At 35.2% G+C, this 18,203-nt stretch overlaps 1 protein-coding gene across 1 annotated transcript; it reads right to left on the bottom strand.

Annotated features, from left to right (window-relative positions):
* Positions 1 to 372: 372 nt before the first annotated feature.
* LOC133322061 (unconventional myosin-VIIa-like) lies at positions 373 to 7,547 on the bottom strand (the record flags this gene model as incomplete). Its single annotated transcript, XM_061531126.1, has 4 exons — positions 373 to 1,413; positions 1,481 to 1,996; positions 5,282 to 6,403; positions 7,281 to 7,547. Coding segments are annotated over 4 exons (2,946 nt in total), but the record flags the coding sequence as incomplete, so codon positions are not given.
* Between the last annotated feature and the right edge of the window lie 10,656 nt (positions 7,548 to 18,203).

Raw genomic sequence — 18,203 nt, 5'->3', positions numbered from 1 at the left:
AATTACGTTTTTTTATAAATATTTTGTACAAATAATTTAACAAACAAATAATCTTGCAAAGTGGGGGATTGAGGCAGGATAGAAAACTTATCTCTAGGTAAAAAAGAAAAAAAAAAATACAAACTACCAGTGAAACGTGGGGATTGGGAAAATGGCAAGGGTATTTTATTGTGGGGGAAAGCGGGTATGTACTGGCACAAATGGAAATGAAATTTTAATACCACCCACCATATTCACCAATCGATCGTAGGGGTTTATGGAGGTCTTATAGAATTTATAAAAAATATACAATTTCCAATTTATTTTATTTTGTTTCGCATGAAACAAAAAGAATGGGGACAGGGTAATATCTACACACACATATACATTTATTTACAGACGTGTTTGATTTGCATATTTTCGTGGTGGAGGTTGGGGTACGCTCGATTCATAATAATTTACCGGACGCGATAACAATTTGGTGGGTATTATACGAGGTTTACTTAACACTTTCTCAAACATTAGAGATTTCTCTTTAACATTGGGTCCCACTGGGCCACTTACATCGGCATCATTGAGGAAACCAAAGACATCATCGACAATTTTCTTCGAGGACTCGTCATCAATGTAGTTGTTGTTATTACGTTCCTCCTCCGGTTTAACATGACCATTAGTTGTAGTTGTATTTGTTGCACGTGGTGTAGGGGCAGGACTTTTCTTCAGAGGATCGATGCCTTTCAGACGTTTCTGATAATTATCCTCAGCATGCTGCTTCCAACGACGTTCGCCTTCCCGGCGATATTGTTCCTCCTCTTGTTTCCTCAGGGCCCGCAATTCTCTTATCTTCAGCAAACGTTCAGCATATTTTGCTCGGAATTCCTTGCGTGCCAAATAGCCTCTACAGCGGGCCTGCAGCAATGTTACACGTCTTCGTAGTTGGACAAAATCATAGGTTAATTGTCGTGATTGGACCTTGGCCGCCAGACGATGGAAACCCCTCTGCATTAACAAGAAGTCTCGACGTGGTTTACAGGCTCTCCAATTTCTTTGTATCACAATGGCGGCATTACGATGCTTTTCCATATAACGTTTAAATATTAACCGTCTTACAGCTCTCTGGATGGTAACAATGGCTTTGAGTATGGCCCGCGACCTTTCCTCCTCCAATAGGGCGTCGTCACAATCCTTCAGGAAAACTTTCGTTAAACCAAATTGATGATCCGATTTCAGTGATAATTCTTTATGGCAAATATCCTCAGTGACTTGGCGATAGTTCACCTTGTCCAAGGGGCCTAAGCCACGCATGAGAATACGATAACGTTGCACAAATTCCTTGTAGGTGTGGCGTATGGGATAGCCAGCACGTCGTATGCGCGCAGTTTCCATCATACCCGAGTAGCGTAGCTGGCGGACACATAGTTCACGATCGAATTGCTAGAAAAAGAAAAGAAGCCGAATTATTTTAAAACTCTCTCCTGTAATATCTCTCCCCAAAACTTACATTTGGTTGTTTATTTTCATTGGGTTTGATGCAGCGTATAAAGAATGGGTGAGCAGCCGCCAATGTTCGCATCAGCAACTCTAAAGAGTTGCGGAATTTCACCGACAACGTCACCTGTTTCTTAATCGTATCGAATGGTACCGTCACCGGGAAAATTTCCTTCAGGAATTTATTTTTCGACTTAGCAATCATCGTATTTAAATCCATACTGAAGGAATCACGATTCTTTTCCAAAAATCCTTGAGGATTATACATAACCACACCGGCATAATGTCGAATACCGAACAGAGTATTGGATCGTGATTTAGTTTTAACATAAATCGAACGATTACCATGTTGCGAATGCAATTTTTCGAGCAACGTATAGTCAGTGCCTTTGGGGAATTTCGATTCCTCATCGATGAGAGACATAATATTAATGGCTTTCATGCCGATCATATCGAGCACCTCTTGATTGTCTTGAAATTCAATATGTTGCCAACTGATATTTTCCTGTTGATATTCGGATTGTTCCATCTGCAATTAAAAATAAGGAGAATATAATTATTGATTTATCAGAAATAAAATACAATAATATAAGATCTAAAATTTGACATAAACCTAGTGGACGTGGTATACAAATGGTGGTCAGAATGGGTTTAATAGCTTCGAACTCAATATATTTCAATAACAACACTTAATTATACCCTACCCAACTATGTTGTCAGGGTATTATAGCTTTGTGCAGCCCCAAAAGTTTGTAACGCCGCGAAATATTGATCTTAGACCCACCTTTAAGTATACCGATCGTCATATCTCGACTAGCTGAGTCGATCTAGACATGTGTGTCCGTCCGTCCGTGCGTCTGTCCATTATATTTTGTAAACACGATACAGGCCACAATTATGGACCAATCTTCACGAAATTTGCATGTAGGATGGGTTCTGGCCAATGAAGACCCCTATTTTTGGTAAATATCGGTTAATATCTAGGGGATGAAATGGACCAAATACTTAATTTTTATCGGTTTTTCTAGTCGCTCTAGAGGCCGCAATTATGGCCCAAACATCGCGAATTTTTACATAGAGAAAGCGATCGGGCCAAGGAATAAGCATGCCTGTTTTGATAAGGATCGGTCAATATTTAGCGGATCAAATGGACCCTGACTTTTGTGTGAAAAATTAAAAAAAAAATGTATTCTATAGCGTATAGATTTACCCCTGAAAGTCATAGACCCAAAAAGTTGTTGCTACATCCAAGGGCAGTGGTTGACCTTTAAATTGATACCAAATATAAGGTCGTATGTACTCAGATGTGGGAGTTACACTTAAATATTTACAGGTGCTTACGTTCTGAGATATTATTTAGTAAACCATTACCACACTGGAATGCGGAAATATAGCGCAGATGACTTTTAAATGTTCCATGAGGTTTCAGTTATGATCAAGGACAACGCCATTGTGATGAAGTGGACCGAAAACTTAATTTTTTGTGTTTTTACGAGTCGATCTATAGTCTCCAATGGGTAAGAAGATCACAACACAAGGGAAGGGAATCTGGGCAAGTAATTAGAAGGGCTGTACTGAACATTAGTAATAATTGTCGGTCTCTAGTTGGTCCAGATGGTTCAAAAATCGCTAAATATTGCCCAAGCTCAGAATATAGATCCACAGAAAGTTAGTTTTTCGTGGAAGTTGTGTAGGGTATCATATGGTCGGCCCCGTCCGACTATACTGCTCCGCTCACTGGTTTGTATTGGTTTTTTACGGAGAACTAATACATGAAAGATTGTATCAAGAATCGAAGTGTCTTTCAAATTATGTTGCCCCATCCGAAATTAAAAGTCTGTATGTGGAGGAGTTTGAAATAAATGAAAAGGCGTCGTATGGAATTATCCATCTGGTGATGGTATTAGAAATCTTATTAAAACTTTTTGTATCTGTAAGGGCTTTAATTTTACTACTTGAATATGCCTTGAACCAATTTATCAAGAATTTTTTGTGGGATGTTATGATATGAATTAATATTTGACAAGGTTCACTAATTCTGCACATTCAAAGGTATTTTCATCTACACAGTCCATGTGGTAAACAATATGATCGAAGATTTTGTGACGTGGAAGGAGGCTACCAAATCGACAACATAAGGTTTCAACCTTTCACATACATACATATGTCCTCAACGACCGAACGCGACGCTATTATCATGCGATCATATTCATACGTAACCATCTCTCATGTTCATATTTTACGATCTCTATGACATAGACCTATAGGTTACAATGTTCCGAAGCTATTACCACACTCTAGTAAAGTCCCTGCTTTACTCTATGGGGTTTGAATATCTTATTCCGAAACGCCATACTCGGCTGGCTGGCCCAAACATGTAATTGATTATCCAACTTTTAAAAATTGGCAGGAGAAAAGTGTTCTCGACGTCCTCTAAATTAATGGCATGACATTTTATTCAACACTGACTGAGCGGTTATGTTTTGATCTTAGACCTATAAGTGTGGAAAGGGAACCCATGCTGATTATCCTCAACTGGAAAGCTTTTCCAGATGCTTGAAAGGAATAATGCATCAAAAATCTTCGCTATTGGCGACAAGACTGAAATCGAACTGTACGATTCACCTTTACTAGTATCTTTCCTGGGTTCAGTAGCGGAACCGCCCCGCCACGCTCATTGTCCAGGCTACAGGAACGATGTGGATGGCTATCGACAAATTGAGGACTTTACAGCAGGTTCTTCCAGTTTTTTCACCATTACTTTACGTTCGGTCCCAAAGTTTTAGATGATTTTAAATTGCTGTGGTAGCTACTCTAACTGTGATCTTATACGACGTAGTACTATAAGGCTTCACCATGTCACTTTCGGTATTCTCGACAAACTGTCAGTTAATATAACTGGGATATTACTTCGGATATGTCACTGCTTAGTCGTTAAATGTGACTGAAGTCCTCTCGCCCTTATGTCCAAGGTTCCAGAGCAATTTAACCTTTGTCCACAGTTTACTTATACCGTTTTCAATATTACAACACTTCAGACATATCCCATTTATGCTACTCGACAAATCTGCTGATATCGAACGTTATTTCCATGACCTGGAGATCTGCGAGGTTACAACGACGGAGCTCATCACGTTTCTTTGCTAGTCTACCTGCCTCGGCTAGGATATTAGGTCTCATTTCAGGCATTCGACTTCAGTTATTTTAGATTTATCCCGTTTAAGCTACGCAACGAATCTGCTGACCTCCAACGTAAGTTCCCTTAAATAAGGATGATCGAACGGCAGAGCTCATTGCCCTCATTTGCTAGTCTACCTGTCTCTGCTAGGAAATTAGGTCTCATTTCGGGTATTCGACCAGCAAAAATAAATTGATGGCTGCAGCTGCACTTATCTTTGGAACTAACTTTTTGGAAAGTTCTCTTAGCCGATGATAGGTGAACTCGCTGAAATCCTGTCAGTTGGCTTCCATTATGGTTAAATAAAGTGCGGTTTTCAGAGGTGACAAACTACAAGGCAAATGGTGAATGGGGATGTCTCCATATTATGCTGGAGACATCCTCATTCCCCGTGCAAAAATAGAGTTGTCATAACTGGGTTGGCAACTACCGTTATGATACCTTCGGTTTAATCCAGTATCGTAGAATCCGCTGCCGTATGTAGAATACTCGTTAAGTTTTGTTAAGTCGAACTTTTTATACATTACACAATGTGTCGATGTTTCAAATTCGGTGTACGTCCTGAATTTAAGTAAAATCTTCATGCTTTACGCGAAATGAATACAAAATAAATTATATTATGACTAAGATACTCACCTTAAAGATATGCTTCACAAAGAATTGTTGTAAATTTTCATTGGCATAATTAATGCACAGCTGCTCAAAACTATTATCCTCGAAATTTTCAAAACCAAATATATCCAATACACCAATAGTGTTAATATTTTTCACTGGATTCTTATCAATCGTATCATTGATACGTTTAATAATATGTACAAATATATTGCCATACAAAGCTTTCACAAAAGCATCACGTCCTTCGAGAGCATACTCCTTTGACAAACTAGTGACCACATGTTCTCCATGAATTATCATTGTCTTCTGGGTTAATGTTTCACATAACGCCTCCTTCGTTACGCCCAGCAACGAGGAAACTCTGGCGGCATTATCTGGATCATTGACTTCAGCTGCTTCCATGTTACGGACCTCAGTGGCTTTAAAACCCAAATTACCCAAATGCAAAACTGCGGCTAATAAATTAAATATTTGCCATTGCTCCTCGGGACTAAAGGATAGCACTTTCATTGCTGAACGTATATCGGCAAAATCTTTGGCATCATTCTTTCCAGCTAATTTGTAACAACCACCCTGCGATAAATAATGATATTTCGCCGGTGATTGTTCCTGCAAATATAATCGTTTACGTTCCTCGGGGCTCAGACCAGCCAACATGGAATAGAAAATATGATAATTCCGTTCATCATGATTCTGTGAGACAATACGTGATTTCTCCAGAAGATACTGTTCAATTTTGGCACCCTGTATTACACCCGTTTCGGTGAAACGAATTTCAATGTATTTTCCAAATCTTGAAGAATTATCATTGCGTACAGTTTTGGCATTACCAAATGCCTCCATGATGGGATTCGCTTCAATAATTTGCTGTTCAATCCATGAATGTTTCCCACTAATGGCAGCCAAATATTGTAGGATCAATTTTGTACTCTCAGTTTTACCAGCACCCGATTCACCACTGATGACAATGCATTGATTGGTCTTCTCTCGTCGCATCTCTTGGAAGGCATTATCACTGATTGCGAATATATGTGGCGGCAATTCATTGATTTTCTTGCCACGATATTCATTGATTTGTTTATTTGTATATATGGGCAGGACTTGGTAGGGATTAATTGCAACCAACATGGAACCGGTGTAGGTCTGAAATGAAGAAAGAATAGGATTTATTATTAATGGGAAATTCCATTTCTTAAGAAATAGTGTAATTATTGATTTCAATTTTCGAAGCAATTAAATATTAATTTTCAGTTTCTGCTGCTTTCCTAGGAAAATTGAGGAACCGAGTCCCGAAATAGGGTGTATATGGTCATACGATAAAAATCATATTAAATTACAGAGTGGGCAAAATTGCCGTTAGATGGTGCAGCCCGCATGTAGCGTAGACACGAACCACCAATAATGGATTGTAGATGAAACCCAGTGATGAATAGCAAAGACTCGAGCCAAGCCATTTAGCGGCACGCACTCATCTATTACATGGACTATTAGACGCGTGGATTGTTTAAAGAAAAAAATTCAAGATAATTGCAGGCGTACATTTTTTCGGAAATATTGGAAGCGTGGAATAAAAGGAAAAAAAAGGAATATGTTTCATGATATAATAGAGGCGTGGATTTGTAAAAGGAATATGGTTTATATGAGCAAACGTTTTTTTTCATAATTTTTTCGAATAGTTTTTTTAGAAAATTTTAGCGAGGATGATTATGGTATTTTTGTAGTTCCACAACAGGTTTCGTCCTATTGACAAAGCTCCGCAAAATGTAAATAGCAATGTTGAGTCATAACTTCTATTAATTATATCCACAATCGATTTCTAAATGATTTGTTTATTTTAAATCCAACCTAACCCACAATACTCAGTTTCTTAAGTAAACCACTAAAGATAACTTTTTTTTCTAAGAATGGGAAGAGAATTGTATATTATGGCTATAAAATATTTAAACACACTTCACTTTATCGAAAAACGAATTCTTGATTTTTATCAATATTTTTATTATTATAAGAAATTAGTACTTACATAAATCTTCTTCTGTTTGTAGCGTATTTCCAAATTTCTCAGAATTGTATATTCTTGTAGTTCACCCAGCGTTATCATATCATCGACACCGTTTTGTGATGTCAAATGCATTGCTTTGACAATATCCGAATTGGGTACCCAATATTGTTTGCCATAATCATCGGTGACTTGTGTACGATTTTTATCTGTTCGCACAACACGTGCTCCAAACGGTATTGCAAACTCACTGCGTGCATTCTCTTGCGGCTTGACCCATACATATTCAGCCTGAAAAAAAGTAGGAAAATAATAATATTTATTGCTAAGTTTATAAAAGAGTAAATAGAAGATTGTAAAAAAATGTGTTGTATGTTGTAAAAGGCGAACAAGAACAAGATACGGAAACAATGTTTTTGCGAAATTTAGACCGAAGGAAAGTGATAGAAAAGTGATTTTTAAAGCAACTACAAATACATTAGAATGATATATATAGCGATAACGCATTTTTATACCACCATATTATGGAGGGTATATTAATTTTGTCATTCCGCTTGTACCTCATCGAAATATTCATTTCCGACCCTAAAAAGTATATATATTCTTGATCCGGGTAAAATTCTAAGACTATCTAGCCATATCCTTCCGTCCGTCCGTATGTCTGTTGTAATCACGCTATCTTCTGAAGGAATTGATATAGGGTGCTGAAATTTTCCATAGGTTTATCTTTTGCCTGCAGGCAGGTCAAGTTCGAAGATCCACGTTCGGTCCACGTTTAGGCTCCCATATAGTACCCCCCCCCCCCCCCCCCCCCCCCCCAATGTTCGGTATTTTGAGATTCTTTTAATAGGTACCAAATCTCTCCACAAAAATAATGTATATAGGTCCATTTTTTCGGATGGCCCCCCATATAAGGGTACCCCCAATTTTCGGGTTCTTGAGCGCATTTTTCAACCGAATTTGCTGCAATTTGGTATTTTGTAGTCGTGTATGGTAAAAAATTTCCCTACCAAAAATTATTAATATTCGCCCCCTTTTTGGGGTAGTCCTCATATAACCCCATTTTTTATATGAAAATAGTTATCTGATCATTTCGGCTGCGGAGGATAGCGAGATAAAAAATTTGAACGTAAGATTCCATAATGAATTATAGCCGCATTTAGACCTACCCCCTGTGTGGGAGGTACCAGAAGAAGTGGACTGATATTCCCCATTTTCGAACTTGAACTAAGTTAGGAAGATATAATAAGATGGGCAAAATTTGGATGAAATCAAAATGTTCTGAATTTGGCCCAAAGAGACATGGGGTCTAGACCCGATATTTCGATGAGGCACACCCTCATTAGCCATAAGGCTGAGGTTATAATTATCCACTAAAATTTTTGTGTATTATGGTTTACATAATCGTTTTGTAGAAATGTCGGTATAGGTCAACTTTTTGGTTTTTTTCCCTATATTTTCATTTCAAGTACCTGTCAGTATATCTATGGTGGAGGGTATCCAAAGTTCGGCCCGGCCGAACTTAACGCTTTTTCACTTGTTTATATTAAAATAGCTATATGATTTGTTCGGTGTTAGGTTCTAAGACTCTCTTGTAATGATTTAATCTGCTTAAGATAAGAAAAAAAACTAGAACATAAGATTCGATAATTAACCTTATATATATATAATAGTTGTTAGCATCTCGGATTCTTTTATGTTAAATATTTCTTCGCAATATATTCTCTGCACAGTTCCACATTGTGATATGGCCCCAACATATTTATACCCTTCGCCACACTGTGGCACGCGGTATTATGACCTTGTGCATATGTTTGTAACAGGCAAATGGAAACGATATAGACACATGGTTCCTTTTGAGAATATGCATAGAATCACTTTTTAAGTCGATTTATGCGTGTCCGTCCGTCTGTCTGTCCATGTTAAATTGTAAACAAAGCACGATCGCATTTATGATCGGAATTGGATGAAATTTGGTACAGCTCATTTGTTTGGCCCAAGGACGAACCCTATTGAAATTGGGAAAAATCGGTTGAGATATAGATATAGCTCTGATATATATTTTTTTACCGATTTAATGTAAATGGTGTACCAATGTCCCTATATATCCTCCGATTTGTACGAAATTTCGCACAGCGTACTAAATTGAGTCAAGAATAATGTGTGACAATATTCGTGAAGATCGGTTCAGATTTAGAAATAGCCCCATATATATTTTCGCCCGATTTTAGATAAATGGTGCACCAAAGTCCCTGCAATTCGTTTGATTTGCACGAATTTTGGCATAGCTTACTGAATTATGTCTAGAATGATGTGTGCTGAGTTTCGTAAAAATCGGTGCAGATTTAGATATAGCTCCCATATATAGCTTCGCCCGATTTTAGGTAAATAGTGCACCAATGTTCATGAAAATCATTCCATTTGCACGAATTCTGGTATAGCGTACTGAATAAAGTCTAGAATGACTTAATCTGAGTTTTGCGATAATCGGTTCAGATTTAGATATAGATTCCACATATATTTTCCGATTTAAGGTAAATGGTACACCAAAGACCTTATATATCTTTCGATTTACACGAAATTTGGCACATCGTACTGAATTTAACCTAGAATGATGTGTATTAAGTTTCGTGAAAATCGGTTCAGATTCAAATATAGCTCCCATATAAATTTTCGTCGGTTTTAAGGTAAATGGTGCACCAAAGTATCTATATATCGTCCGATTTACATGAAATCGAGCGCAGTGTACTATGAATAATGTGTGCTAAGTTTCGTGAAATCGGTTTAGATTAAGATAAGCTTCCCATATTTAGTTTCGCCCGATTTTAGGTAAATGGTGCAGCAAAGTCCCTATACATCTTTCGATTTGCACGTAATTTGGCACATCGTATTAAATTGCGTCATAATAATATGTGCTTAATTTCATGAAAATCGGTTCAGATTTACATATAGCTCCCATATATATTTTAGTCCGATTTAAGGTAATTGGTGCCTCCAAAGTCCCTATGTATCTTTCGATTTGCATGAATTTTGGTAAAGCGTTTGTAAAATTTGATTTAAATCGATTCACAAAATTTAGCATAAGTTGCAGAATGATATGTGTAGGGATTGTTGTGAGTCGGTTTAGATAAAGATCACATATTCAATCGTCCAATGCTCTTTCGAAAAATCGACGTCTTTTAGGATACATATGTAGAATTTTTTTACTACTTTCCTTACAGTTTTTTTTGTTTTTTTTTTTAATTTTCCAAGTAATGTAACAGTTCTTCGCATTTCGGCTTCTTTAAGGTAAAAAAGTTTCGTGGAAAAAGAATATCCCCATGTAGCCCACATAATCCCCATATAAAATGGGTAGTTGGAGGACGCCGATCAAGTAAGGTGTATCCCGAAAGGAATATTGAAACTATTTTGGAAATAAGTTTTTTATTCTTCCGGAATCTGATATGCCACATTATATCGACTTCGAAGGACAAACGCTATGTCAAAACATGGGATTATATATTAAATATTGTAAGCTATATCTGATATCAACTGGCGGAATCTAAGATAAATATTTCCGGTTGCAAAAATAATGACACTCCACCTTTACGTAGAGTGTACTACAAGTGAAAATTGACGTTCCATCCCACATTGAACTTTATTATAGCCAAAGAATTCGGATAGTGTGGCTAAAATTCCGATGTAAGAAACAAACTGATGTACGAAACAAACAAAATGTGTCAAAAAATTTTATTTAGTTTTTCGAATCTACACTATTTCAAGAATGTCCCTACAAAATTTCAAGTGAAAATCTCAAGAACTCTTGAAGATATAGTCGATTTATTGTGTCAGCATCAAGTGACGGCAAGAGTGATTCTCAAACTTTAAACTCATCTTTCTCGAAGCAGTGATTTACGAATGGCAGGCACGATATCTCAAAAACTAATAATGCAGTCGGTTCCAAATTTTGACACGTTTCTCTGGGACTGTATAGCTATCGTATGGATACTAGGATAAAGCCAATCGATGAAGAACTTCCTTATTCTTTAACTTAGTTTGTGGTCAAAAACAGGCGAATTTCCAAAAAAAAAGAAAAAATTAAAGGTCCGCCATTTTGTTAATTTTTGAGCGAAGTCAATAATCCTAGTTCATACGAGAGCCAGACATGCACCCTTTCTAAAACAATTGGAATTTCCGGATTCCGATGTTCCAGTGATGCCCGCCATCAGTGTCAAAAACATTTTGTCGGAATTAAAATCTAAAATTTTGCATTTAAAATTTTATAAAGGCACATAGTTTAGAAAAAATTGCAATTGTCATTTTAACCCTCGGACTGTTTCGTCTGCCTTTCAGCAAAAACAAAAACAGAGGATAACCGAAAAAAAGCAAAGAAAGAGAGTACTTTTAAATGTCGATTATATTCGACAAAAACACTTGAAGGGTTAAATCTTCAATTAAATATATGTTATGTTACAAAACTTAACATGACATATATTTAATTTATTTATTTTTATTAATTTACCAGCCCAAAAAATGCCGAAAATGGGGCAGAACCTACTTTGTCAAGTTTTGGACGAGTATAGACAATATTCCGCAAAAAAGATTTTTTACCCTTCAGTGGGAAAATGTGGGTAAAATCTTCATATGAGGCTATATTTACAATTTTCTGTGTATATTAACCGTTTATACCACATTGCCATTATACCGAAACGTAAACCCATACATATAATTTTTGGCAAGAAGATTTGACACCTCATGAGAACCTGAAAAATCAAGTTAGATCCAATTTGGCTGAAAACTTGTCTTAACCCTCCAAAATATCGAAAAATACCGCTAATTTTTTGTATGAACCTTTTTCTACCCAGAGAGATCGCAAAATATCAAATTACAGCTTAATTTGGTTAAAAAGGTGCCAAAAAGCCTCAAAATATGGAATCCACTGCTACCTACCCTAGAAAGTGGATTGATATATTCCGTTTTCAGTACTAGAAGAAATGACAATGTATGTGCAAAATTTTTAAGCTCAATATCAAAATATTAAGGTGAATATTTCGAGAGGTTCCAACCAGAATGATAAGTTTTCAACCCAACATGTTACGTTACTATAGCGAGTGATTTTGAAAGGTGTGGCTAAAAATTCTTTTCTGACTGGACACCTGAAATTATATCAAGCAGTAAAGTATGTTAAAAACAAACTGGAGGGATTTTTATAGGGATCATACAACTCTATCACTAATCTACTTAAAACGAGTCCAGAATCATCTATGCAAAAAAAGGAGCACATACCTAAAATACTTTCCATGCCTTACCACTAAAATTACTAATATTTTCCTGTGAAAAAATTTCGAAGTATTTATTCGAAATCAAAAAAAAAATGTTTTTCATATTTTCTCTTTTAAAATTTCTCTCGTTTAGTATTGCGATAAAATATATTAATAAAATTTATTATTATTTAGACTATAATTAATTATATGTCAAACTAAGAAATATTAACAAAACCAAGAAAATTCGGGAATATTAAATTTTGTTTACGCGTCTTTGTAAAATATTTGGAATTTTGATAATTTGTTGACGATGAACACCTTGCACAGTAAGGTTAGCAACATTAATTTATTTTTATTTTCTTATAATAATATTTTATTATTTTACTGTTTTGGAGGTGAAGGTTTTTTCTTATCTTTGTCAGTCAAGAAGTGTCACAGATAACATAATTAACCAACTATCCGCATACAGCGAGATAGACAGACATCAGCATTCTTTTCTGAAATATCACCACCGACCGATATGTAAGTTTTCGGGTTTTTTTTTTTTTTTTTTGTGTAGCATTCTTCTCATAACTGATAAGATTATGTGTGGCCATAGACACTGCGAAATTGTTATCAATGAATAAACGTTCGTATTTTTTTTTTTGTTTTTACCGATTTTGTGTTGGTGTTGTTACCAAACTGGTAATGTTATTTTGAAATTTATGACCCTGGCCTCTATATAAACAATAAAATTTATAGCTGAAGAATTGTTATATTTTATTCATTGCTAGAATATGATGTGATAATTTCTATATTTACTGCGATTATTGTTTGTTTCACACATCTGATGAGTTCATTGTGATTATAAAAAGAGTTATCACTTTACGTTTAACTAAGGATAATTAATTTTCGATTTTTATTAATTTTATATATATATATATATATATATATATATTATAAGATAATTAGTCTAACTATGTCATACCTATTTATAAAAAAATAAAACTAAATATCACCATAGATTTATTGATAAAAATTAATATTTTCCATAGGTTTGGGTTATTTTTCCAAAGGGCAACAAATTAAAAAAATAAAACAGTAAGGAAAGTTCAAAAATAGGACGAGACCAAATATATGCTACCCTTCACAACTTAGGATATATATAAGTCATGATAATATATACAATATCCTGTAGATAGAACAGGCATATAATTTTTAGAGGACCATGGAAATAGAATCGGGCGAAAATAAATGTGTGATCGACATAGATGTTTGAACAAATTAAAAACCCAAAAATCTCGTCTAAATCGAATAAACGTAGGCTCATTTGTACACCATTTACATCTGATCCTACTGTAACAAAACTTCGCATAAATACATACACGACACTGCGCATGATTTTGTCTCAATGGGACATGTATTGGGAGTTTAGTGCACCATTTACATAAAATCGGAAGAAACTATATATTAGAGTTATCTAATACTGAACTGACTTAAAAAAACTCCACAGACATTAAACGGGACTTAATTCAGTACGCTGTGCAGGATTTTGTCTAAATCGGACAAACATTGGGAGTTTCGTGCACCTTTTAGATAAAATCGGGCGAACATATTAATGGGAGCTATATTTAAATTTTAACCGATTTTTCAATAGGGTTCGTCCTTGGGCCAAACAAGTAAGCTGTCCCAAATTTCATCAAAATCGGTTCATAAATGTGATCTGTGTTCACAAAAATATATGGACGGACGGACATGCATAAAGTGATTCTATGCGTATTCACAAAAGGAACCATGTGACTTTTTCGTTTCCTTTTGCCTGTTACAAATATATGTACAAAGATTTAATCCTGTACCACAGGGTGGTGAAGGATATAATTAATAAGGAAAGTTCAAAAGTCGGACGGTGCGACTTCACCACCTTGGTTACATACAAGAGATGCTCATATGTACAATATTCTGTCGCTAGAACAGACATAACATCTTTGCAACACAATTAAAATGGAATCGGACGAAATTAAATTTAGACATTTGATCTAATTTAAAATAAATCTGCATGTCGATCGGACAGACTTGGGCACTTTTGTTTACCATTTGTATGAATTCGAGCAAAATTATGTATATGGGCGTATTGGAGCATCAGTGGCTCCACCATTTCGTACCCTGCAGCATAGTGCATTGTTCAAAATTTGTCTTGATCGGAAAAAAATTTAATATTTCGTGCATTATTTGCATGAACTCAGAAAAAATATAGAGCGGTTATATCTACATGTGAATATATTTTACAAAATCCAATACACGTTATTCTAAGTCCAATTTGGTACGTTGTGCACAAATTCGTCCCAATCGGACTAACTTTATTTATTTAAGTACACTACTAAGAAAAAACGTAAGCTATTCGGTGCACCAAAATTGCGTCTTAACTGGATGAAACGGTGCGAGTTGTATGCACTATTTACTTAAAATCGAACGAAAATATATCGACGCCTCCGAACCATGGTATGCTAAGTCTGAAAAGTGAGTTTTTCAGTAGAAGCTTTCAAAGTATGGAAGTTTCTTTAATCGTACGTACCATGCTAAGTACATTTTTGCTTATACCTTTGGTTTGGATTGGCCGTTTATTACCAAAATTTCAGTGAATTTAAATTAAGGACCGTAGTATCTAAAAACGTAAAAAACTTTAAAACATGCTAAGTCGACTTAGCATACTATGGTTCGGAGGCGTCGATATATATAAACTTCCACACGCTAGGTTATATAAAGGGCCAATCTTTGGGTCTTTGGTGCACTTTTTACTTCAAACCGGACCAAATTATATACAGGAGCTATAGCGATATCTAAATCTGAACCGATTTCAACAAAACTTGCCACACGTTATGGTATAGTAACTTCAGTACGTTGTGCAAAATGTTGTGCCAATCGGACACATCTGGGGAGTTTGGTGCAGAATATTTATCTAATTTCTATGTTATACTAACTTCAGTACGATGTGCAACATTTTGTGTACTTTGGGTCTTTAGTGCATAATTTACATAAAATCGGAAGAAAATATATATAGAAGTGATTTTCACAAAACTTAACACACATCACTCTAGATTTAAATTAGTACGCTATGCTAAACGTGGTGCAAGTCGAATGATATATAGGCAGAGATGGCCCGTCTGAAGCAGCGACGTAAATGACATACATTTCCGACGTATAATACATACGTCAGAAAAGTCGGAAACCCACCCAAAACCATTATGTTTTTGACAAAATAGCTATTTCCATTAACCAATTTGGAAATTACATATCGTTGGCTAAAATGCAAAAAGGCGTAACTAACAAAAAAATGAAAATTGACTTTTTGAATGAATATTCTGAATGTCGATAAACTACATGTGTTGACAAAGTTTTACACGTCTGCGGCGAAGAAAGAAGCTTCTATTAACAAAAAAACAAACAGACGTAACTACAAGTGGGTTTACTTGATAAATGCAAAAAGGCGTAACTAACAAAAAATTCAAATTTTTACTTAATTGTTATTACTGCCATTAAACTAAATAACTAAATTTGTTAAACAAATTATAGTCTATTATTCGTCATATGCAATATCACCCTGCCGGGCATACTTTTTCATTTCACATGACATGTTTATAGTTTTCATTCAAAACTGTTTTTTGCTTGTCCTACACAATTATGCTTTTGTTAGTTACGCCTTTTTGTATTTTATCTGACGATATGCCTTACTCAAATCCATATTAAATTTCAAAAATTTTCTTCTCAAAAAAGTTTAGAATTTGTTATCAGTTCTAGTAAGCAGTAGTCAGATTTAAGAAGGAGTAGTCAGAATGTAAGAATAATATATATTCTTGGAAATAACTGTAATGTCGATCATATTGAAATAAATGACGTTTACTGCATTTATTACATTATATACAGGTATATGACGTTTTCGACACCTTTTTGACAGTCGAAAACCTAAAAATTAGTCACCCGGACCATCCCTCTATATAGGTACTTTGATCGGACGAAAGTATATATGGGTGCTATATCTAAATCTGAACCGATTTTTCCAAACTTCAATTGGTTTCGTCCTTTGGCCAAATGAATGAGCAGTGACAAATTTCATCCTATTCGAATCAAACATGCGACCTGTACTTTGTTTACAATTGAAAATGGACAGACAGACGGACGGACGGACATTCATGTGTGTCTATCTCGTTTCCTTTTGTTGTTACAAAAATATGCACAAAGACATAATATCCTGTAGAACAATGTTATGAAGGGTATACAAATCATATTTTTAACTTACCCGTGCAAAAATGTTTCTTTTTCTGGTAATTATTTTGAGTTCAAAAAATTGTCAACTTATGCGAACTATAACTTTGTACTTTAACAAAATAATCTAATAAAACTTGTTATTTATCATATTTTAACATCTAATTAACAGTCAATTAAGTCTGACGCAGTACGTATTTATTTTTCTAATATTTTGTTTGCTAAAAAAGAAAATTCTTCCAAAACAAACAATGAACGATGTGTATATAACATATTCAAAAGTTAAAAAAAGAAAAAAAATATTTCATATCAGTTGTGATAAAAGGTTCGATTAGTAAAATGGTAAATTGTGGGAATGTAAGGAAAAAACAAAACACCAACAAAATAATGTTGCTATGAAAAGATCATGCAAGGTTTATGGACGTCATAGTTATAAATAAGTAATCTTAAATATATATAAGGTCAAGGTACCAGAAATAATATAAAATTGTTATTGCATGAAAATGGTACATGGAAGAATTACAATAGGTATTTGGTGCGGAGCAATGATACGGATTCCAATTTTAATACCCTTCACCACACTGCGGTACAGGCTATTATGTATTTGTGCATGTGTTTGTAACAGGCAAAACTAAACTAGATAGATACATGGTTCCTTTTGAGAATATGCATAGAATCACTTTTTAAGTCGATTTATGCATGGCCGTCTGTCCATGTTAAATTGTAAACGAAGTACAGGTCGCATTTATGAACCGAATTGGATGAAATTTGGCATAGTACACTTATTTGGCCAAAGGACGAACCCTATTGAAATTGGGAAAAATCGGTTTATGAAACTTGAATGAAACTTGTCACAGCTAATATATTTGGCCTAAGGTGAACCATATTGAAAAATCGGTTCAGATTTACATATAGCACACATATATATATATATATATATATTTACGTCCGGTTTTAAGCAAACATAACATTATGTTTTTTACAACGTACAAAATTGAGCATAGTATGACGCAATTCATTCACGTAATTGGGCTTCAAATAATCAACGATGAAGATTCCTTTTTGGAAGCTCTATCCAAATATTAAGCGATTTCAAACAAAGTTGTCACAGGTTAGGTTATACTAATTTCAGAACGTTTTGTTCCTATTGGTTCCATGGTGCGTCAATTACTTATAAAATCAATCTATAAAAAAGAGAGCTATATCTAAAATCTGGACCGATTTTCACGAAACAAGGCAGACATCACTCTCAGGCTCAATTCAGTACGTTATGCCAAATTTCGTGCAAATCGAAAGATATATAGCGACTTTGGTGCAACATTTACATGAAATCGGGACGAAACTATATGTGGCAGCTATATAGAAAATCTGCACCATTTTCTAGAAACTTGGAGCATCACTCTTATTCAGTACGTTATGCCAAATTTCGTGCAAATCGAAGTATATATAGCGACATTGGTGCACC

This window comes from Musca vetustissima, unplaced genomic scaffold, assembly GCF_032173495.1.
Source record: "Musca vetustissima isolate MV318-11 ecotype Yass unplaced genomic scaffold, APGP_CSIRO_Mvet_v1 utg171550, whole genome shotgun sequence".
NCBI classification, from domain to species: Eukaryota; Metazoa; Arthropoda; class Insecta; order Diptera; family Muscidae; genus Musca; species Musca vetustissima.
This window is presented reverse-complemented; position numbering and strand designations above follow the sequence as displayed.